The sequence below is a fragment of the Drosophila erecta genome, unplaced genomic scaffold (assembly GCF_003286155.1).
Source record: "Drosophila erecta strain 14021-0224.00,06,07 unplaced genomic scaffold, DereRS2 tig00000055-arrow-pilon, whole genome shotgun sequence".
In the NCBI taxonomy this organism is placed as follows: domain Eukaryota; kingdom Metazoa; phylum Arthropoda; class Insecta; order Diptera; family Drosophilidae; genus Drosophila; species Drosophila erecta.
Window position 1 is genome coordinate 4146258 of NW_020825200.1, and position 24911 is coordinate 4171168.

Genomic DNA, 24911 nt, shown 5'->3' on the forward strand with positions numbered 1-24911 from the left:
ATGTTTCTGGCGCAATTCTCTAAAAATCTGCATTCAAATTTAGAAAATTATTTTTTTTAATATTTTTGTATTTTTTTGATATGATGATTTGTAGAAATGCGACAAAATTAAGAAATGTCTTAACGCTGAAGTTCTAAACTCCATAACACAGCTTATCTTAATCGGATTTTGAAGTGGCATACCTCTAAATGTTTCTGGCGCAACTCTCTAAAAAACTGCAATCAAATTTAAAAAATTATTTTTTTTAAATTCGCAAGATCGTTGCGTGCAGTAAATGTGAATTTTTACCGGTGACCCAGACTGACCTACCAATTTACAATTTCAAATCAAAATAAGTTGGTATAGAAACGTGTTCAATGACTTTCTTTCATAATGTCCTAATTGAAGGCCATATAAATTTGAAACTTGGTCCTAAAACGTAATAGTTCCATTGGTTTCTTGCAGTGCAACTGCGAAACCCAACTACTCACAGTTGACATTCAGCGTGACGCTGGTCTCCAGCATATGACCCTCGGGCATGGCACGATTCCAGACGACGCATTTGTACTTGGCGCCATCGTCGGCCCGTCGGGGAACAATTTGGAGTGTTGCGTTGGTATAGTGGTTCTTCGATCCGCCCTTCAGAGCATACGACTGCAGTGGCACGGTGCTGCCCTCCCGGTACCAGCTGCAAAAAATACACAAGTGATAGCAACGATTTAGTGCCAAAAAATGGGAGAAGCCAGGCGGGATGTGCCCTAGAAGGATTATTAATGAAGGCGACCGCCCGTTAAGTGATTTACTTTGCACATAACCTAGAGGGAGATCTAGAAAACTGAATCAGTGGGGTACACTAACGAAAATCAAGGGAAAATGGGACTTTAAAATCACCTCTTATACGTGATAACAAGAAATAAAGTTAAATGGGAATGTTGGACTTTTGAAGTCCCCCTTACGTTATCATTGGATCTGGTGAGCCACCAATACTGCTGCAGGTCAACTCCAGTGGCTTTTCCTCGGTGGCCACTGCCAGGTTTCCGGGAGTGACCATCGGCGGATGTGGAGCCGTCAGCACGGTGAGATTGTAGAACTCCTGATGGACATCCGCGCCCGTTCCCTTCGCCTTGATGCGGCACTCAAAGCGTCCATTATCCCGATTATAAGACGTGTTTTTGATTTGCAAATCGTAAATTCCGCGACTCGGTCGAAAGTCCAAGCTGAAAGCAAAAAGAATCAGAAAGAAAATAAGCAATGAGTTCTGAATAAACCTGGAAGCGATTTATTAGGCATGGGAGGAATGGCCGGAGAAAACTTTTTCTTTATGTAAATTAACTGCGTTTTATGTTGAATTTCGGCAGCTGCACACACATTTCACAAATTTATTTATATCTATATTTGTTTATCTTTTTATAAACCACTGTACGCATATATTTACGTTTTTTCCTAAATGAAGTTAAAGCTCTGGTGGCCAGGCAGAGTATTCGACAATTACACAATTGGATACAGAAATATAAAAGAAATATATATGAGAAATATTTCTTAAAATAATGGAAAAATATAAACAAGTTTAGTTTCTATAATATAATAATCGAGTTCTGAATGAACGTCCCTGATTAATAAGAATGTTCGAATGGGATCAAATTTCTGAAGTTTTATCCTTCCTAAATACTTCTCAAAAAACTTGTCCCATATAAAGCAGAGCATTCTGCAGTCCTTGTTCTCGAGATCCTGGGATATAAATTTATCCTCACTTGTTTTCGTTAAGTAGCTTCCTCTTCCCCTTCCCTACCATCATTTTGCTCCACTCACTTCAGCTTGTTGTTCATTTTCATTTTCATTTTCGTTCGCCTTCTGTTTTCCATGTTTTCCCTACTCTGTGTGTGTGTGTGTGTGCATGTCGTTGAGGTTTCCCTCGGTTTTCCCTCGATTTCATTTTGGTGGGGCTTAAAAGCCATGTTCCGAGGCCCGTGCGAAATAAAATGAAAAATGCTCATGGCAAATTAAGCGTCGAACTCATTTTTGTAAATTTATTAGCCCAATTCTTGTGCCGGACTCTGATGCCCGGAGGTCCTGTCTTGGCCATTACATTTTTATTAATTTAACATGGCTGGCGTTACCTTGCTGATGGGATAAGGAGGCCAAAAGCCGGATTGACTGGCTAAAACCAAATGGAAAAACTCAATCAAGCGTAATAGCCATGGAGTTGCTGAATACGTCCGCGATACATTTCATTTCCTATTCCCAAAATGCTGGGGGTATGTTGATTTAACAGCCAATGAAAACATTAGGCTATGGTAACCGAAAGATAATATATTTCAAAACATGTAATAAAAATATTTTTTTAAATTTTAAGTCAATATGCCTAACTGCTTTAGTTAAAGGTAAGCTCTTCTTGAGTGAAATTTCATCTATCGTAATGCAGTTCGCTCGGCTAAATAATGGATTTATGATAAAAAGCCCATCGCAGAAAATTGCTTTCTAGACGTGGAATTTTTGTTTTAGTTTTAATTTCTTATGATGCAATTTTTCGCCAAAGAAAACGGGGACGTGTGCTCGGGCTAAGTCGTGCCAGAAATCGAGCACTCGACATTATTAAAGTGGATCTTATAAACTTCTTCAGGGGCAGCGCAACGGGATGCAAATTTTCTCCTTGCTAAAAAAAAATATATATGTATATATACAAAATTTTTCAATTTTGATAACTCTGCAGGAGGAACGTGTGTATGTGTGCGGTAAAAAAAAAAAAATGGAAAACTCGAGAAGAAATGGTTGCATTTTGTAGTTCGGGCTGAGATTTTTTTCGGGTTTCCTCTTATTTTACCCGCAGCTTTTGCCATTGCATTTCCGGCAGCGACTTTTACGAGGCAGCAGGCTGACTTGAAAGTATCCTTAAAGCGGGTGGAAGCTGCAAGGAAAGTGGATGGCTGTGGAGAGTGTGGGTGTGGAGCTGGGAAAGGAGTCATCGTCGTCGTCGTCGTCGTGCATGTGAAGCACATAATTGCCTCTGGCAGGAGGCCTCTGATGTCCTTGCAGCGTCGAAAAGAAGGAATTTCTAATGTGTACGTAAGTGCTGTACTTCTGCGCTCCCTCAGCATCGCCATCCTTGCTCCCCAGCCTTTGGTTATTATGTTGCATCGTCGCAGGACTTATGCAAAACAGTCGCTGAATTGTTATGCAAATTGTTGCCAATTACATGGCAATGCCTCCGTTCGCCTCAATAAGCACAACAAGAAGGACCACCCACATGCACGTACCACTTCACGGAAAGTATTGAACAATTACACTGACCTACATGTCTTCTGTAATGGGATATGCCGTGTCGCCTTTCGTTGATTAAAAATCTAGGAAAATATGTATCTCGGAGAATATGTATCTGAACTTGAATACAATAACTTTGCCTCATATCTAGCAAGCTGGATCAAGTTTTTCATTAAGCAGGAACTCTCCGCAATTATGCATTTCAGTGTAGATCCTTCTGAAGGACTAAAGACACCGGAAAAGTCGGCTGGCCAGCTTAACTCACAAACTTTTCCCCACTATCAATCGAGCGAAAGAGATGGAGTGCATGAAAGTGATGAAGCGCAGGAAATTGGGGGGAAAACCTGAGGCAAGCCACTTGGCTTGTTAACGGTAACTAAAGCTCACTTTATAGTTGGTCATGGGCGGCGGCAAATCGGGCAGGAAAAGGGGGCGCGCGCTGATTATGTTATTATCGGCTTAGTATCGAAGTCTTATGGCTCGTTTTCTTCGTTACCCGTCTCATGTCTCATGTAATTCAATTTACCAGGACATCCTTCGCCGTCCTGGCTCCTTTTTTTCTCCAACAATTTCGCATGCCAAGGAGTCATCTCTTGGAAGTAATAAACTTTTTTCCTCGCTTTCTCTCAATAAGAAAGTTTGCGCACTTGGAAAAATTTACCTCTAAGCTAAGGAATTTTTTCATTGTAAAGAAGTTTCCATTGGGATAACCAAAACAATAATCGATTTTTATTGTATACATTTTAAAATTCGAATAGTATGTTTTATTTTTAACATATTGCATTTTAAAAACTAGCAAAACTAGTACAAAATCTTGTTTAAAAATATATGTGCTCTTGTTTCGAAATGAGCGCAAACATTTTTCTTTAGAGTGCAAAACGAAAAGGAAGCTGAAGGGGCGCCGATGAGGGCAAAAAATGTAAACGCGCCAAATTTGACGCGTGGCAAGGACGATGGCCCGCCACACCCACGATCGTCCTTACACGCCCCCTCAACGATGTGCGTTATGTGCGGATAATTGACTTTTAAAATGTGTGTGCGATATCGCCACAACAGCAAGAGAAACCAACCAGAGAGGGGGTGGCAGGGACGAAAGGTCCTGACGTATAATTAAACGGCATATTGTCACGCTTTCGTGAAACGCTGAAGTGTGAGGAGCTGAAGAGGGATGTGCTAGGATCTCCAGTGAAAGGGACACGGAGGACGAATGAAAGGACGGATATATCTCGGCTTTTGTTTGTTTTTGTTTGGACTTAAACTTTGTTTTTGTCCCCTCGGAAACGCTTGTAAGTAGCTGAAATTGTAGTAAGGAGATTTTGTTTAAATGTGAAACTACTGGGCCAGTACGGAAGGTCCTTTGACAACACAAACTAATCGGAAGATTAATTAACTGAGTTTCAGTGTGCGCTTAATAACTTTCTAAGCTGTATTACAAAGTCAAAGAAGATGCAGAAAAAGGGTAATTAAGGATAATAAAATAATTATTTTCAAGTGCTTACGCTTACTTTTAAACCAATCCATTGACTTTACTCCGAGTTTTTTCACCACCTTTTTTTTTTTTTTTTATTAATCATAGTGGTTTGCAAACTTCTGGGTCCCGCACCACTTAAATAATCTCATAGTCCCTTAAGAGCACTATAACTTTCGAAATTTGTCAACTTTTTAACAAGTCCCAGTAAAAGGGGAGGATAAATAAATGCAAACAGCCCAACAAATCAGCGAACAACAGAATTCACTCCTCCGGCGGAGCGTTCATCAAGTTATTCACACAATCTCCGTCCACTGATGGACTGTGGGGACTGAGGGGTATCATCCCGCCCCCTGCCCGAATCCTCAGAACCCCCTTCTATGCCCCTTTGTCACCCTGTCCATCCAAAACCGGTCCCAACTGGCAGTGCCAGTGACTTATTTATGCAAATGGCCATAACAAATGAGGCGCATACACTCGACGCTCCAAGGGGGGCCGAATGAACGGGGGGCGGGGGGCGTTTGGCGGGTATGGGTTGTTTTTGGGGACAATGGGTGAGGCGACGTTCTAACCGCACAGTGGAAACGATTAATTCGGTTCCCAGCTCAGATCCCAAACGCAAACGCTCAAACGCTCAAACGTCCGAGCATTCCGAAAGCTAGAGCCCGAGGTTGGTTTGGGAAATTCAGTGGCCTTGGGCGTGGCAGGGTGGTGGGTGGTGGGCGACCTAACTGGGCTGCAATGCATGTCTCAATCGCGCAACATGGCAGCTCATCAGTGGCTGCCAGGGGGGGATTACTGTACAGTGGGGCGGCCTCATTATTGAAACATGTTGCTAACATTTGTTATGCAAAGGCGACATTCATGCTAAATGTGACTGGTTGGGTGGCAACCCAAAGGGGGAGTTTGGAGGCAGGCATATCTGTATCCAACATGCTCATTGGCCCAATCTCATCTGGACCCTGCTCTTTCCAGCATTGGACAAACTATTAGATGGTTCCTCCATAAGTGCTAGAATAATAACAAATATTTATGGTAGTCTGTTTGCTTTACTCATCGCACCGAAAAAATGAAATCTATTTTAGAGCTCGTTAACTTACATTACTTAGTATCTCAACGTAGTTACTCCACTTTATAGTGCTCCTTTCTGTTCGATGTGGCTGGGGATTTCTCTATAAATGCCCTCCTCTCAATGTTTTTAGTCGCGCCTTCAACGAGACTACGATGTCATGTCCCTACTCCTTTTTTCAATCGTATCTGTGCTGACTTTGTGTGCTGTCCAGGCGACGGAAGTCGGATTGGTAAAACGACGCTGTAGATGCTACACTTGGCAAAATGTGTAGCTAACAATGGCAATGCCCTTGCCTAACTGTGCCATATTTTTAAAAATAATCAATATTTTTCTGCGTGTATATCAGGTGACTTAGGCAGGCGTATGGCGTTGCTTCCTTGTGCCTTTTGAGTTCAATGCAATCTTGCGACATCCCGAAATGGCGAGGGGCTGAGTATTGCCAGTGTGGCACTGCCCCAGCTAAACTATTTACCTCATGTGATGTGTTGTCGCCTTGGCTACACTTGTAACCCGCCCCGCCCCTCACCCTCCCCCTACACACAACGCCCCACGCCGTTTGATGTCGCTGTTCCCTGTGAATAGCACTTTGTGCATGTGTGCGTTAGCGTTCGCTCTTTAACGTTAACGGTAAATGTGTGCAAATGACAGCGATATGACAGGTCAAGGCAGTCAGGCGGACACACACACACACACGTTCACAAAGAAGGGAGACATTCCAGCGGTACACCGAGAGAAATGCAAGTCGGAACTGGGAAAATATAAGCCATACACTCATATATGTATAGGTGAAACTTTGACAAAGTTAATACAGAAATGTATTAGTTTGGTGAAATAAAATGTTTGGCTATACAAAATGTATTGTCAGGTTTTGTTTACGGTGCACTCCGAACCGTTGCTGTAGTAGCTGTGATCTGGCAACAGCAGGGCTTCCAGTCACACATATTATCCTTGGCAAAGGTTTTAGTGTCATTGTCACCAGGTGTTGATAAGGGCTACGTGAAAAAGGCTCCCACCGAAGGTCAAATTTATGGCTTATATATCTGTCAGTTCTCAGACAATTTTTGGAAATTAAAGTTGGTTGTTGAACGTGAAAGGGGATTTCAAAGAGCATTTGATAAACACATAAAATATGTATAAATTTCAACTTTTCCACTAACAAATTCATTAAAAATGACATTATATAAACAGAAACGCTTATAAATTAGGTATTTTTATTGATTTTGCGATATTGCCAAATCATTTAATGGCTTTAACGTTTTTATGCCAATAATAGCCATAAATGGCTGGGAATTTGCACATTTCTACTCATGCCAGCGGACCAGAAATCCGAATCAAAGTCAATTACACGACAAATGTGCCCTGAATTGTGTGTTGAGAATGTCAAAGAAAAGTGTCTATGGGAAACATTCCCACTGCACTCCGTGGGCATAATCCTGTTGAGTGGCTAAGTGAGATTGCATTTGTTTTGTTCTCCTTTTTCAAGGGACCATCTCTGGTTATTTGTTTGTTTGCCTTTGCTTGTGGCTTCGATGTTTATTCATGGCAAAAAGCTGAAAAAACAGAGAAAGACACTTTTAAAAGCCGCAATGACTCTTCATACTGACGGCATTAAGTGCGAACGGTAGAGCGAGATAGAGGGAAAGGCAGTGAGTGAGATCGCTATATATATAGCCATATATGTAGCTATGCATCATCGTGTCCAGAATCGAGAATCCAGAATCCCCACAAGCAGCTGCCATCTGCTGTCCAGCTCCGCATATTTCTCCACTGTCACTGATTTCTCAATAGATTTCACAGAGCAATGTGCATAAATCATAACTCGGTTGAGGATGTTCCTCCTTCTGCACTCTTCAAAGTGGGCGGAATAGGGGCGTGGTGGGTTAAGCAAAAGTCAAACCACTGAAATGTGGGTGGGGATTTGTCCGGAGGGGCTGTGGATTTTTTTCGGGGTTACGAAACTGAAACTGCAGCTGTGCTTGCGGCTTCGTTTGTTTTTTTTGAGTTATATCTGTATACGCTTCATTCCATTTTTTATGCTCAGAAGCCAACGGCAAGAAGTTTATATTTTCGTACTAAAACCATATTTAATTAGAACACTTTTTTAGATAAGTAAAACATAAAGTTTTACTTTAGATTTTTAGGTAGCGTTCCCATGCCTTATTATAAATAACCTTAAATAATTGAAAAAAAATGCTTTTTCTTGGTGTCACTGCAGTTTTTTATGTCAGTTGTTAAAGCCAAGTTGTCTATGCCATTGCTGCATTTTCATTTCGCTTGTACTGCCAAAATTTTATTTATCTGGCATCCGGAAAAATGCAATAACAACACCAGTAGCGATGGCAGTAAAAATTACTGCTGCGTTGTCGCCTTTCTCGAAATGGTTGTGAAAAATAAATGTTAATATGACAGAGGTTTTTGGTCAACGTTGCTCGTATTGAAACTCGCATCTAGGCGAAAATTGCAGAGCAGAATTTACGAGTCTTTTGGGCTGCTTTCTCCATTTCTCCATTTCTCCACAGCCTTGAACTCGGTTAATATACTTCTTATTTACGACCCTCGAGGATATAAGAAACATGCTGCTCAAACACATCTTGTGTGCGTATGCTGGGACACTTTGCGTTACTTTGCATAATTTGCATGTTGCTACATATTCAAAGGATTCTATTAGTGATGGAATGAAGGTTCGGCCAGTAACTAAAAAATATTACATTTTAAATTATTTCAATAGTAATTTAAGCGTCACTAAATGCTTGATTAATGTTGATTAAGAATCAAGTAGCAATTACAGTTTTCTATGGATACAGATACAAGCCATCCCAAAAGTATTTAAAATACACGATCCCATGTATGTTTCTTGTTTATGCGCTTTTCCATTTTTCCCATTTTTGCGCGTCCCTTTCAGTTTCCTTGCTCACATTTTATTTTGCATATTTGGCTTTTTGCTGCAGCAATTTTTTGGCTTTTGTCTGTCTGACAGTCCGATGTTTTGTTGCCCGCTTTATATGCATAAATATGATGTTGATTTTTATGATTTCTATAATGTTTCATTATGCTGCGTTTTACGACACAAGCGGGAGTGTGTGTGCCCCCCTTTTTTCGTGGTTTTAGGGGGGCCCACTGTACACACATGTCTGGTACATATAGGCGGAGCTATATTCCCGAAAACGAGTATATCTCGGTTCGTTTCTGCCTTAATTTATGGGCCTTTTGTTTACCGTCGTGTGTATATTGTTTGAACAATTCGCCTATCTGGTCCCTCGGTTCTGCTATTTTGCTCCACAGTGTAATACACTCGCCACCGCCCTTCCCGCATTTCACATTTTATGTGCGCTCAAAAGCCAATTTCGTAGAGATTTGCCCGGGTCCAAAAACTTGCGGACCCATTATAAGCGCATAATCTTTTCCTAACACACATATTCGCCCGCCCAACAGGCCAAAAATGAAATGGCTGGGCTTCCCCAAGTCAACTTCTCCCTTCCTTGCCCTGTTGTTAGATAATTTTTGACTTTGGCAGACCAGAAAAATACTGGCCCACACACACACACACACACACACAGTCTCTCCTCAGTTGGCCATTGAAACCCCCAATTTTCCCCATTTTGTTCCGCAAATTTTAAAGCTCACTTCGAGGCGCAGTCTTAAATGACAGTTGAAGAAGTTCGCAGGCTAATGGCAACATTCGGGATAACTCAGAGAAAAATATGTGAGAAATGGATGTCAGGAAATCAGCAAAATCAGGATTCTAACAGAACGAGCTTTGAATTAAGTTCCTAATAAATAATATGCGCACTTTACATGGAATAAATTTATAGACGAATATTTATATACGAATTATCTCAAAAAGCAGGAATTTATTCATGAAAGGGTGTTCTTTAACTTTAAGTTGATTATTACACATGATAGCCTAAAACAAATTGTATTTAAAATTATAAAAATCAATGTTTAATAATATTATTTCGCCGTGTAAAATTGCGCCCTATGTCTAATATCTTTTGACCGATTTTTTGTTCGCCTTCTGCTTTTTATGAGCAACGCCTTACAAATGAGTTTTAGCCAACTGACAAGGCCAACTGGGAGGCGGCTTTGCTGCTTTTATTTTTTTTGTTTTTCCGTGGGGGCGTGGCAAGTTGGAGAGCAGAGACTCCACGCCGGTCGTTCGGTTCTATTGCCTGCTTTATGACAGTTTCATAGACTTTTTATGTTTATGCCAGAGCGTTTAGTGAGCGCAGCTGTTGCGTCCGCCCGGCAAGGCCAACTGCCACTTTGAGTTGTGCCACCCATTTAACGCCTACTTTCCCTTAGCCCCCAACCAACCAACTTTCCCGTTTCGAAGGGCGTACAGTGAAGTCTCAATTGGAAGAAACTTCAAGCAGATTGAGGTAGTTATTTTTAAATAAAAATATATTAGATTTAAATTTCCTTATATTTATTTCATTTACGTTTTGAGGGCTCTTCTTATATTCGTTGATATTTGAGAAATCATTGCGCTGAGTACTCACTGTACCTGCGTGGCGGTGCTGTATTTATATTTGCGTTTCTTATCTCCACGTAATTAAGGCAATGGCCACAGGACCCAACTGCGTGCGGAATCCTCGGAGGCCGTTCGTTCTAATCATCATCGCCATAGTCATCATCGACAAGCGCTGTCATCCAGGGGAAGGCCCTTAACCCTTGGCAGCCAGCCTTAACCCCCTGCCCCGTTTCCCTGCCCGAGTTTTTGGGGCCCGTCACGAAACTATGTATTTTTCCTTGCCTCGCGGGAGCAATAATGTCTGGAATGAGGGTTACTGGGCAACAGCTGCTGCTGCTGCTGCTGGAAAAGTCCCCCATGAATTCATCGCCCACCCCGCCACCTTTGTTTTATTTTCAGACAGCTCTTGGAGGGGAAAACTTCTTGGGTACACCTGCTCATCACGGTGGCTTGATTGGTAACAGGTTACGCGATAGCAGTTAACAGATTTCTCCTGTTGATTTTTGCCCGTTGAATTTTTAATTACGAGTACTAAGCGCCACGCCAAAAGCTCAAGTACTCGCATCGAAAATTATGCTACGACTTAAGATGTCTGCGAAAAGTTGAGCGCCTGGTTACACTTCCATTAAAGTTTGATTTTTATGCGCCAGCAGAGAGATGAGCTCAAATTGGTATAATCGCAAAAGAAAGCTGCATTTATTATTGATAGTTCTTTGCCAAGTGGAAGTTTTAACTGATTTGATTTGGGTGTTCTGTGGTGTTCGTCTTAATTGAATCTTGCCAAGTAACTGTGAGTAAAGCCGTGCATCTTTCATTTTCCCGTCGAGCAGCGAGTTACATTTTCTGCAGAATACATATATTTTTTAAGCTTCGTAATTTGTTACTTGCAGCCCTTTGATAGCACGAAATCTGTGCCGAGCTTCAGAGCCTTAGATTTTAATGAGCACCCGGACTGCAGCTCTATATACATATAGATGTTAGTACCCGATATTCGCACTTAATGAGCTTCACCCCTCATAAAGTTCGGCCATAAACTATACTCTGGATGGACTTTAAGTTGTTGTGGATGGGGCATTAAAATGCCGGAACGGATACCCGCCTTGGGTCAGGCCCATTAAATTGGCGGGTAGCGGAGCACAGGACACACATCCTTAAGCCAATTTTCGATAAGCTTGTCAAAGACCCTCTTCATTGTCTGTCAATGCACGAGCATGAGTGAAAAATATTTCTACATTAAAGGTGACGGCGACAGACGTTGCCACTGACTCCTCACTGGGAACCTGAATCCTGGCGCAGGTCCTTGATCCTGGGTGCCGGCTGCCGGGTCCTGGTTCCTGGTTCCTGAATCCTGGATGCTGGATCCTGGCTGCCGGTGCCTGTGACAGCGCCAGCAGGAAACAAACAAACAACGCAGCAATGCAAACACCGGGCAGATGGGATCCTGGGAATCGGGGTGGATTTTTGGGCGTTGGGGGCGAATTTCAGGACAGTGCGTGTGTTTATTTTGTCGTAAATTGATTTTAACGGCGAATGACAAACAGCATCAAAAGCAGCAGAGTGACGGCACGAACGCCATTTTGCGGCGTTTAAAAATGTATTTAAAAATTGTGAGATTGCTCTAGATGAGCTGTTAAAAGCTGAGATGCTGGTAGTCACATTGTTGAGTCCTCAGATTAAAAATTATATTAATTTTTAAACTGCACAGTACAAAAATCTACAAAAGTTGAAGAAAGTCTTCTTTATTTGTTGACCTCTTCATCATTTTGCATTATTTCGAAAATAACAACTTAAAGATATTTTTCCGCAATTTTAAAATATAAGCTATAAGCTGATTAGAAAAATTATTACTTCAAATTTATGTTAGTTGACAAAGTTTATGAGCTTCTGCAGCGGCTGCCGGGAAAAGCAAAGTGCGGTGCTGGGGAAGATGGAGACAAGACATGGCAAGGATGTTAATGGCTTCCCTTCTGGGTTGTCGCTCACCATCTAAACTGTATTATGGCAGCCACAAAACAACCTTAATAAATGTCGACACAAAAGTGGGTGGGCTGGCACAGGTGAGGGAAGGAGTAGTCGTCTACCTGGCAACATGTAAAGCAGGTGTTTCCAAATCACTTACGTCGAAACATCGCCGAAACAACAGCGCCACAGACAGGGCCATCCAAAGGATGCTCGCTACTGATTCTGATTCAGATTCAGATTCTGATTCTGCCTCCGGCGACATTGTCGACGACTTGGCAACAATAACAGCGAGCAAATAATAAACAACAAATTTAGCAACATCAACTTTACCCGCTGTCTTTTCCCACGCCATCACCCAGTGCAATACGGGGCGTATGCGTAATGTGCTGTAGAAGGCATTTTACTACGCATTCTGTCAAGCTATTTGGCAATTTTAGGTAAATATTTACAACATTAATTGCTGTGACTTAGGGTCTATTTAGATATTTGTTTGATTTGGGGCACTCTTATAGTAAATTACTATTTAAAGAGGTGAGCAACAACATTAAATAGGAATTTAAGAATGTTAATAGTTATCACTAACCACTAAGTAACATTTACAACAATGCAAATTCCTACGTAAGCTGAGCAATTTTTAAACTTCCTGCATACACTCAGTGTAAAATTAACGCTTTTCAATGTGTATATATATCCATAATTTAATTAAATAAGTTGCACTTGCGAGTCTTTAAACTCGAACCGGCCAAGTGTGAGCTAGCAAATGACAACAATGCTGGCAATAAAAAAAGGCCTTTTAACTGAATTATTCATAAAGTTTGGCGACTCTGACGGAAGCGAAGAGCGGGCCAACTGCTTCCTGTGTGTCATGGCCACGGCTCCTGCGTTTCTGCCCCAAGACCTCCACCATCCCCGCCATCCCCCTGCCGTTGTGCGGTTATTGCGGCGAAGAATGGCGGCCGGAAGTACACGTTGACAAGTCGCACTTCGTACGGCGGACAACTTCCGGCGGCGGCTCTCTCGCCCCGGTTCCTCTTTTCGGTTTTCGGTTTGCCCCATAGCTTTATGAACTTCACATGGCCGGCGGGCGGTCGGACACCTTCTGTTCCGCCGACCACAGCACCCCTCGCATTTTTCCCTGCTTTCCACAGTTTTCCTCTGGTGGCCTCGCCTTGCCTTGCCATTTCTTTCACTTTCCAGGCTTTCCTGAAATGCTCCCTTGGCATGTGCGTATTTGCATGGGGCAGCGACGGGTTTAAGACCGTTTGCTGTGAGTCCTGTTTATGCTGCGAAAGTGTGTGCGTACACTGGGAAAAACTTTAGGCATAACGCACTAGAATTTGTGGCTTCGTGAGAACGCATCCGCTGTAAATTTTGGCAATGCACTTTTCTGCTAACCTTACTTACCTAAAGTAAATTATTTAAAATTAAATCTTGCGACAATGTTTCTCTGCGTGTACGTGTGTGTACGTGTGTATGTATATGTCTGCGGGCTTAAGCTAACTTTAAATTACGCTTAGCGACTGAAATTAATTTACGCAATGCCACGAGCACCGAAACAACAAAACATTGCCGGCAAATGTGCAAATGTGTCGAGTGAAGGGTGTGGGGCAAAACCGCTTTTGGATCAACGGGGGCATGGCAAAATGGAGCGCACTAAGCCCCTTTTGGGGTTTGCGCATTCCATAGGGCAAATCTGGGAAATCTGTGTCCTAGGTCGTAAAGTCATTTAATGCGTCGCGCAAAGTGGAAATCATTAAATGCTCTCGTTGCAAGGGCTTTTGATATATCGAAATCAAGTTGGTCAGTTTTTGGGACAGCTCTTGACGGCTGCGAACCGCATTTGGGCCGCAGATTAATTGGGGATTGTTTGGGAATTGATTTATTGGCGTTTCAAAAGAGATTGCTATCAGCCTATAGCTATTTTGGCTGGGAAATAGAATATAAACATATAATACTCGTGTTACCAGAACTTAAAGTAATGTTTTTGTTAGACTTCCCATCAATTATGTATTGACAAATGCGGCTGGTTAGCCTTACAACGAAACATATAAACGTATATTGAAAAGTCATTGAGTTCGCCTCTTCTGAGCCAACTAACCACTTGACCAGCTAATTTCCAATAAGTTTTGGGAATCAATCAAATTTCACAATTGCCCCGCTCAATCAAAGAGACTGAGTGATGGATTGTTTGAATCTGGTTTGGGATTGGTTCGTTTTCCGACTCTTTGACCATCGTCCGATATATCGCTCTTATCTTTTGCGGTTCCCCCCCTCCGAAAATTGTCATTTTGATGACCTTAACAACCTCGGATGTTGCCCAAACCCGCATTTTATTTGCGCTGCTGCCTGTTTGTTGAATGATATTGGAATTTTGCGTGATGGCCGCCCCTTGTTGTTCAAGTGCCGCAAACATTTCGCTGGTGGAGCGTGCAAAACAATCAAAAAATTTGCTTTTCACTGAACAGACAGCAAAAATACACAGCACAGAGAATAAAAATAAAAATAAAAGCGGTGAACGTGAAGAATAAAAACAAAAAAAGAAAGATTGAAAGCATCCGGAACATCAGTAGGAGGCATTTTTCAATTGTGCTAAAAGAAATTTAATATGAAACTCATGCTGTCTATCGATTTTTAATTTTGATTTGGCACAGCCTCATGAGTCTTTGTTGTGGTCCCTCTGCCGTGGCAAAAATTTTGATATTCCCACGGGTAAAAAGGAATCAAAAGGCTGAATTGGCTTAAAATATTTTTGTGGTATTGAAAAGAGGTGGTATTGGTTTTGCCTTTTGTATTCAATAGTTTTATTATATTGCAATGTTCTACGAAGTAGTAAACTTACTATGTTAATAAAATAAGTAGGTTAATAAAATAAATGGTGTATAAATACGCAATCATACATAAAAAATATTCGAAAAAATCAGCATATTTATAAACTCTTTATACTTATACTTTAACATAGCAGTATAGTATTTAATATATTCGGTGATTTCCAGCCAACTTGTGTTTTTATTGGTTTGTGTATGTAAATCTTGTATTTATTAATGTGGGCTGCGACTCAGCTGACACATTTCGGATTTTGGGTGATGGATGGGGGGCAATAATTTCAGCTATTTATGCAAACGCAGCTTGTTGTTATCAATGGATGGTCCTAAGTTTCCCAGTTTTCCCAGAATGTTTGCCTTTTTATGCGGGTCAACGTTTAACCTTTACCTTGGCAGCAGACATACATCAAAATGCCCAGATCAAATGCTGACTTTTTGGGCTCTGGAAACGGCAACACGTGTGTTGTTCCCCCACAATGCGACATCTATCGGAGATATGGAAAAATATATATATTTCTATATATATATATATTATATAGGTATGTGGAAGTTCGCTTCACTTATGCAAATTGAAATGCAAATAAGCCATGCCGACTGTATAGGCGTTTTATGTTCAAATCTCCCCGAAAGTCGACAGCCTTTTGTGTTTCGCATTTCGTATTTTGTATTTGTGTACGAGTATTTGGTATTTTGTTATGGCACGCTTTATTGAATTCATTTAAAAAACAATTTATCTTTTTGGCTGCCACCGCTGCTGTTGTGTTCCGAAAGGCAAATTCCCCTTTTATTTTTTCCGAATAGGTAAAACCTTGGGAAAAAATCGGCCAGAGTTGCAGCGCCTTTTGTCTAACATCCCAATTAGCCTTTTGTTTCGATGTCAATGAAAAACAGGCAAACCTTCTTTCTCACTACTTTTTACCCATTCATCTCCAGTGCAAGCTGTGGGCATAAAAAATTGTAAGGATTTTTGCTCCTACCGGTCACGCCTTTTAAGGATCACAATTGCCTTTTGTGCACCGCCTCCTGTCAATGACTAAATGTATGGCTGTACAAAAAAAGGAGAAAAAAAAAACAGGGAAGAAAGAAATCTGATGGCCTTTTAACAACTAGAACTTGAGTTGAAAACCCAAGAATTTTCCTTTGCTTTTGAGTGAGGATGTAGTATGATGGGCAGTTTGGAGAGATTTCATTTTAAATGGCCGCACTTTACACAAGAATATTACTTTAAGCCTGTCAAAAAATGTTTCATTTTTATATACAAACGTTTCACTTAGCGTTTTTTTGTCATTAAAGATATATTGGTATTACCGAATTAAATTAGATGATCTGAGACATGACACATCTAAAAAAGCAGATATCCTCTTCATTCATTGATTTCCCTAAGTGGAATACCCACTTTTCAAATATCCAAATTCATCCCACACCTTTTTTTTTAACATATTTGTCTGCCTCATCCTGTTTTGCACCATTAGTCGAAATCCCAGGGCCACATAAATCAAGCAAATGGTTTAACGGGCGATTAGCAAAATTGTGTTATAATAATTCTTATTTCATTTTCGGCTGTTCTGCTCCGTTCTGTTCTGTTCCATTTTGCTGCTTACACGTTTTTGGCATTTGCATGTTCCTGTGGCTGCTGCTACTTAGCGGCAACATGCAGTACATGTATCTGCTGGATCATTTATTTATTATGCTTGTCGTCTGGTGGTCTCCGCCCCTCGGCCCCGCCCACATCCACGCCCTGCACCGCCCCCCTTAACCTTGTGATGGGCTCTTTGTCTGGCATGTATTTTGAATGGCCTGTTGAAATTTTCCAAACGATTTGCAGCATACGCCGCATTGAATGTTTTTTTCCCACTCCCTTCATCTTTTATTATTATTTTTGTTGTGTTTTTGCCTCCGTTTCGTTGTTGTTGCTTATTCACGCTCAAAATGCTGTGGAAAATTATTATTATGATTAATAAATAAATATGCTTGCAGGGGTCTCAGAAGTATTCAACTTATTTTATTTGAACGGTTCGAAAAGTTTCAGACGCCCTTTCTGCTTTTCCAACTTGTTTTTCATACTTCATAGGTTGCGTATACGCAACGTGTTACCAGCACCCCCATACAAACACCTTCTGGCTGCACTTTTTGTACTGCTATTTTCATTCAAAATAAGATGGTATTTAAATAAACAGTATACGCCTTTGTGTTATCATTTTGATGATACAACAGAAATGTTCACAGAACTTTTGTAAACGTTTAATGATTTGCCATGTTGCCCATTAGCAAAAGTAACCAACTTTCGTAATCAGGTTTGAGCCTCTGATTCTGATATCCATGCATTGTATAGCAATAAACTTCTCCAACCAGCCTAGATCCTGGGCCAACAGATGCGCCAGATGGCTTAAAGGCACGAAAAGGCTACACTGAGGGCCCAAAAGGGAAGCCATCAACTTGTTGGCAATGAATTATCGCCAGCCAGATGAACATTTAATGATGTACAATGGCATCGATGACGTTGTCGCTGGCAATTTTAATAAATTTAACAGTCGAGGGCCCGAGACTTGGGTGGCGCATCCTTCATCTTTTATCGCAAGGGAAAACAATCCTGCCCTGGACGGCAATTAAATAAATGTCCTTAGCCCTGGACGTCCCCGGCTGCCTCATTGACAGCCATCAGCCATCAGGCATCAGGCATCAGGCAGCAGCCATCAGGCAGCAGCAATCAGCCATCAGGCATCAGCGCGGAATTTATGAGGCCAGGCCTGTGTCCGTGATTTATCGGCCCATTGCACAAACTTACCGATAATTCGAGTTGAGCTGCACATCGCCAATGGCCACGTTCTCGAACAATGTGGGGCAGCAGGTCCATCGCGCCCAGTAGAAGGTGAAGTCGGTTGAGTCGTAATGCTCGGTGAAGCGGCACTTGAGCACCAGATCGACGCCCTCACGCGTGTCCAGCGAGTCGTCCCCGGAGATCAGGCCAATCCAGAGCCAAAGTTGACCTGAAACGACACGGAATAACACACAAGCTTGATTACACCACGCAAAACAGCCAAATAAATTTAACAATACTCTACAAAAAAGAGTGCAGCAATATATTTTAAGCCCTAAGATCGAATGATTTAATGGCACTTTTTATTATACCGTAAATATTTATTTTTCCCCAATATGTGCCTGTTTATTAAGTGGTAAAAGGCGCATATGAATATTTAAAAACTCGAAATCTTAAATGTTTTTTAAGGTTTTTTAAAATATTTGTGACTCTGGTTTCTCCCAGTCTAGGCATACAACATTTATTTCCGGATAACTGGCAGCGGCAATTCAATTACCTTGTGCAAATTTCAGCCTGCGTACATTTAATTAAGAGAGAACCCGTCGAAATCCAACACAAATTCATATAACAACATTGATATATCCTTGCTGCTAAACTGATTTGATTTATTTTGTTTCACTGTTATTAACGCAGCAGAGCAAAAACGAAAATCAATACCATCCGAAGAGCAGTAGCAATGGTATATGCGCCAAAAATAAAGAATCAACAATGCCACAAAAAAATAAATACAAAAAAGAAATGGTATTGTAGAAGCTCGTAGAAATTGTAAATCTATACCACAAAAATGAATAATTCACATGCCACGCCAACCATAACACAATGGCCAGGCAGTGGAAGAACTGCATCCAAATTGGTTTGTGTTCCCGAAAAGAATTTCCACACAAATTGGGGGATTATTTACCCATAAAGTCCGCTTAGAAATGCCATTAGGTGAAAAAGGTGGAAAAGTAATTTTTAACTCTAATCTCAACTATTTTAACGCTTGCAAATTACATCATATTAAATGTATTTAAAGTTCCAAGTATTGCATATTTGTACCTTATTTTTCATAAAGGCGATGCCTTAAATATAAAAAATTTGTATTCGCATTCATGGCATGTTATTCGAAAATGTTTTATCTCTTGCTGAAACTAAAGAAAAACTCTCAGAGAATCAAATTAACCGGAAATAATCGAGATAAAATTTATTGCAGGCATATAGTACCCAAAAAATAATGTATATTGCATGCGAAGACTTTTTGTGGGCGTTCAATAAAATTTTAACATGAGAATTTCCGCGTTTTTCATAAGCTCGAAAGTATTTTCACATAATTGATGGTGCAAAATTTCCGAAATAAGTTTTCTGAAAACAATTCCAATCAAATTTCGCTGGCTGCAATTCGTTGTTCGTTCCTTTTTTATACATTTTTGGTAGGGGGAAGTGAAACTTTGGAGCTTTTACTTGTGGTCGCTTTACAGTTTTAGCAGCATCGGTCAAATAAAACTAAGCGCGCAGTTTAGTTTGGGGAGTTTTCCCTTTTTTTTCGAGTGTGTATTCAGCTAAATGGAGCAAATGGTCGAGTGGACGCCATTGGGTCGAGTGCTGGTCGGAAAATGGGGTTTGGAAAAATGGTGGGATGTGGGGCGGTTGTTTGCACATGCAGCGCTTAGTTTTAATTTGTCTGCCTGAATTTTAGTTTTTTGTATGCTCCTGCTTTTTATATTCTCCGCTTTCCTTGTTTTTCCACTCCGCTCAATTTTCATGTATTTTGTTGAAGCAAATCTGTTTTTTGTGCATCTGCCCATCCATACATGTAAGTCTGTGGAAAATGCTCTCCCATTTCACCCAACATTGTTGCACTGGGTTTCTACTATAAATCTATATATTTAAGAGAAGCAACAGCTTTATTGTGTTCGGATTTTTGGTGTATAAAACGCATAGTACAAAAAGCAAACAGCTCAAAGCACTGCGGCTGCATTTTCGATTGCCCCGAACGCTCAAATGTATGCTACGTTTTTTCGCCAGCGGCTGCTATCCTTTTTTAGCTCGATCATGTAGAAACTTTGGCCCATCCTGCTATTGTAATTAACAGTTGGCAACACAAAAAAGTTTTGAATATTCAGGAAAACAGGATTGTTGGCATTTGTTTGCTTTAAGTTGGTATTTTTCACTAAATACTTTTCTGATATTTGATGGTGTATATCAAACTCATGTTATTTATGACGCAGATTATGTAATTGAGTTGCACATACCCTCTTATTTTAGTTCCAACTTAAGTTTTCTCTGCTTCTGGTTATGAAAACAGTGCATGTACCCACTTTAAAAAGTTTGTAAACAATTTGTGTAATGGGACTCCAGTGATTTCTATCGTTATGCCTTGGGGACATTTCCACAGCAAAAATTCAGAAATTATAGAATATATTCATCATCTAATCAGTGGTATTTGTCAGCGATATCAAATTAAACTGAGTGAAAAAAACGTGTTGGATCAACGCAGATAATTTGAAAGCTCAGCAATATAAACAGAAAATCGAGCTGACTGGGTATCGTGTTTAACATTTGTTTTGGCTACCGATTTACATATTTCCCTGCAAATAATTATGAATGAGGGCAGCTTGTCCCTCGAGGGCCTTCAATTAGTATGACCACGCCCTCGCCGCCCCTTTGAGCATACAAAAGCATGAAATGCATATGCATATAGATTTCATTTACTGCATATAAGTTGATTTCGGATCTGGAAGCGGGGAGGTGGTTAAATTACCATGAGTGTGTCGAAAGAAAAATACAATTTTTTTGGGCCAGAGCTCGAGGAAAAACTCTCTATAAAATGTATTGAAGTTTTTTCCAGCATTTCCTTCGTGTGACTTTTATTTTTTGCTTAAAGGCTGGAATGTATTTTGCAATTATTTAAACAAGCTTTTGCAATCTGATGGATTTTAAAATGTAAATTAACTTTGTTTGCATACGAAAGTTTTCATTCGCAGCGGGAAAACTTATTCCGGCCCATATGTGTGTGTGCGTGTGTGTGTATTCTGTAATAATTAGCCATCATTAGAGTTTCGGTAAAGTTTTCCATCGTCTCACTTTTCCTACTCGCTTTATGAATTTTTCAATTGTTCGCTGGAGAACTGAGGACTGAAAACTTTATCTCCACTCAGTTCTGATGGGTTCAGCCCGACTCAAAATGCTTAAACATTCATAAATGCAAGTGCGCACTGCACTTAGAAAAATGTGCATTTAAATTGTTTTTTTATGCTTGATTAATTACTAAATAGATAACATCCATTGCTGTTGAGATCAAACTGGAAATGTATGCTAAATAAATAAGGGTATTTAGTTCTGTTTTCATGATTATTCATTGTTTGGGAAATCTCATTTTTCCAGCTGTGCATGTAAGATGGCAAAATAAAGGCTGAGTTCGTTTGGGCCAAAAAGATGCCAAAGCAGAAGTCAAGTCTGGCCAAATGCAACCCAAACAAACCCAAAGCAAACAACAAAAACTTTTCACATACTCGTAAAAAAATGAAACTTTTTCACTTTACACTATAGTTTTTTTTGTTTTAGTTTTTTTAGTTTTTGTGGCTGTGGCTGTGGTTTTTCCTCCGTGTTGCCTATGTCGAGTTGGACTTCGTTGGGGTCGACGACGCGTCATCTTTACAAACACAATTGGCATCAGAGGGCTAAATAAGTGGGAATAGATAAATGGCCTATTCTAAACGAAGCTGAAATGCTCTAAAGCTGAAAGAAGAAATGTGTCGATTTTTTTTTTCTTTATATTAGTTTATATATGGCTTTATAATTCAAGATCAATTCATTTCGCATTTAAGTATGAATCCTTCACAACCCTTTAGCCAAGTGTTTTACTATATCGCGGAATGAGGCACACCGTGGTTCTATTTAATGTACTTATGGCTTTCAGAGGATGGCATAATCAACCGAAGTGTTGCACTTTGGCTACAACTTCCCCAGCAGCAACTCGAGTATCCTGCACATCCTCTTGCCACAACATATCCCCTTTTTGGGGCCATGAAACTTCTAACACTTGTGCATCATTTTCTGGCGGTGTCTGCTTGACTTGTTTGTAATTATTTATTTCGCATAAAGTGAGGCAGACTGCTGTGCGTAGACAAGAATTATGGCATTTCGGGCACTGTGTGTGATGTCTGGAGTTTTTAAAACAGATTTCATGCTACAACGCCGACAAAATGAAAAGCGGTGGGTTGAGGTGGGTGCAACGATTTTACCCAGCAAAATGCAACTAATGTGGGAGCGTGTGTTACACTTAAAACAAGCTGTTTTCTTCTTGGCTCGTTTACTTGTGGCTTTCCCTTGGTCGTTGTTGAGACAACGCCAGGATTTTCCTATACCCAACCCACTTTTCCATTTTCCCTGACCAGTTTTTGCTTTTCGTTCAGCTTAATGCGAATTCCTGCTCTTAACATCAGCCATTGTTGTTTTTCTTGTGTGTTTTGTTAGTGTGTGTGTGTGTGGCATATAAATATAATATGTAGTCTCGCCTCCTGCCATTGTTGTTGTAAAATATATTACTTTTTAACCTAGGAGTTGCTGCACAACCCCATATACCCCCTTATTCTTACTCATAACAATTACAACAATAGCAATTGCTGCCTGAAAATCAACTACACGTATATGTGAGAGATTCCTGGGTCAGTGGCGTAGCTTTGGACTTGAAGGGGATTAACTTTGGCCTAACCTATATGGAAGCTGGTCGACTTTGGACTAAAAATAGCATGGCCATGACACTTAAAAAGTTTCCTTAGCTTAAAGGTGCACTTTTCTAATGTGTTTCCGGGAAAACAAGTCTTGCACCACCAATAAACAATTACTCTAATGACTCAGTGCGCTCTGGTTGCTATCTTAATCCTTGAAATATAAACGAAAATTGATTTTGTTAGTCCAATTCCAATTCCAATTCCAATCGTTTCGTTTTTAATTTCTCGGAAAAGTCGTTACTTCCTTGAATGAACATTAGGGATACAGCTTGAGGTGCTTTTAAAATGGCTATAGACGTACTTTGCGTAAGCCCCCCTTGCAAGCCAACTTGCTCCCTCCAACTCTGGTCATAAACTCAAGTTTATGGCTCTGTGTTCCGTGTAATGTGTTGCTGACATGCGCTAAGTTGTTGCGGTTGCTTTTGCTACTGTGCTCTAATGCCATAAGTCTTTAGTGGTGCTCTCAAAGCAACTGGGAGGATCCTTTGTCGGCTGGGATAAGAACTCGCATAAGGGATATGCCATCCCATATCCAGAGTGTTTGCGTTCGCCTTTGCTGCAGCATGTGTGGCAGTTCATACGCTTAAGAAGACATTGCAACTGCAACTGCAACACGAACTGCGTGCAAAGCGCCTACACTTGGAAAAATGAGTTAGTAAGCCGTATAATCGTTTCCTTTCAACAATAACATGACTTGCAACTCTAGAATCCAACTGTTTTCAATTTAAATATTTCATTATTTTAAAATGAAAGATGTTTTGCTCAGTGAGCTCGCAACAAGCAGGCCTTCTTTTGTGACAAATATTTGCTGCACATAAAGCATAACAAGCGATACAGGAGGAAAATGTGGATTGCAATCCGTTCGTTCGATGAACAATCGGCAGTCAATCGAAAGGCAAACAAGCAACTGAAGATCCGTAATGAATTCTTTTACCCCTCGACCCTCTTTTGCGAACCATTTGATGGCCACAGCCGGTGAGACAACTCATTAATAAGTCGGCATGTGAAACATTTGCAAATTAACTGCAAACGTTGCGTATGCGTAATGTAGCCAGTGCCAAGTATTTGCTTAGCCGTCGCCGAGTCAGGGGGAAATTGTTGGAAACTCGAGCCACGGGAATGGGAAATGCGGGAAATCTGGCTGATGACTAAGCGATGGACGCCGTTGAGTGGAAACCCGGAAATGGGCGGTGGAAAAGCGGAGGTTGAGCAGAGGCAATTACATCAACCGCCGGGGATCTGGAATTATAAAACCAGCGATGCTTTTAGCGGGATTATTTGCAGGGATTACGGTCAGAGGATCTATACTACTAATTCTCCGGGCTACTTATAAATAGGTTGGTCTCGGAAGCTGCCACAATTCTTTATGCCTATTTCTGATACAGTTACTTTGAAATTTGTATATATAGAGAGCTGTAGAAATGGAAATTTGTTCTTCACCGAAATATGTATTACTTAAATGTCGATTATAATGTAATATACGTAAGAATAGTATTCGCTGTGCCACTTGAATATTTTAGCGCAGCTAATGTGCCCGAAATGGAAATATGGTTTCCTCATCTTCGTGGCTTATGGCTGGTGGGCATGGGAAAAGTTTTACGCTGCGTATGCGTAACATCTGGCTAAATCGCTGCCAGTTGGGATTGCAGCGGATTTGGTTGGGAAAATGAGGATGGGGGCGGAAAAAGGGTAGCCTGGAAAAACGGCAAACGGCAAACGGCCAAGGGGGTAGGGATGGAAAGATGTAAGGACTTGTGTGCCACTCAGAATACCCAATTTCACTTTAATTAAAACATTTGCAGCTAGTAATGTTGGCAAAAGTTGCCTATCCACTTAAAATGAGACGGATGGGGGTGTGGTATAAAAGCCGCGGCAGCCAGGGCACGTATATTACATAATATGCCATTAATAAAAGTGTTTAAAGTTCACTTAAGTGCCGCACGGAGCTTTAGACAAACGGAAACCGTATCAACAACAGTTAAAGCCAACCGAGCAAACTAAAACCCACACATACACATACATATGTACTCTTATATACGTATGTATATAGCGCAGAACTGGAGTTGGGAAAACGAGGGTCTTTGGGATGACATATCCCCATAGCAATGCTAAAACACTCGGATCCCATGACTGACTGTCAAGCAGTCGGGTCCCCGTTTTATATGCGACCAGTGCAAAGTAAACATTTTCAGAATGGGGATGACAATGAACGGGGAGGTCGAAAATGGGGAAGGAGCGTGTAGGTCGTGGAGCACTCGAATGGCAAGAAAATTGAAATGAAAAATCAACGTCACATTGCGACTAGAACTTCATTTATGCTGCAAGCAATGGGGAGGCCTACGCCCCTGT

At 40.9% G+C, this 24911-nt stretch overlaps 1 protein-coding gene across 1 annotated transcript in view; it reads right to left on the bottom strand.

The window, feature by feature from the left end:
• LOC6542342 overlaps positions 1-24911 on the bottom strand; it is a 91129-nt gene that overhangs the window by 35694 nt on the left and 30524 nt on the right. Inside the window, exons 2-4 of the mRNA XM_026978431.1 lie at positions 17818-18046; positions 936-1196; positions 471-667 (exon numbers count right to left, since the gene is read on the bottom strand). Coding sequence (XP_026834232.1) covers positions 471-667; positions 936-1196; positions 17818-18046 — 687 coding nt within the window. The remainder of the gene's footprint in view (positions 1-470; positions 668-935; positions 1197-17817; positions 18047-24911) is intronic.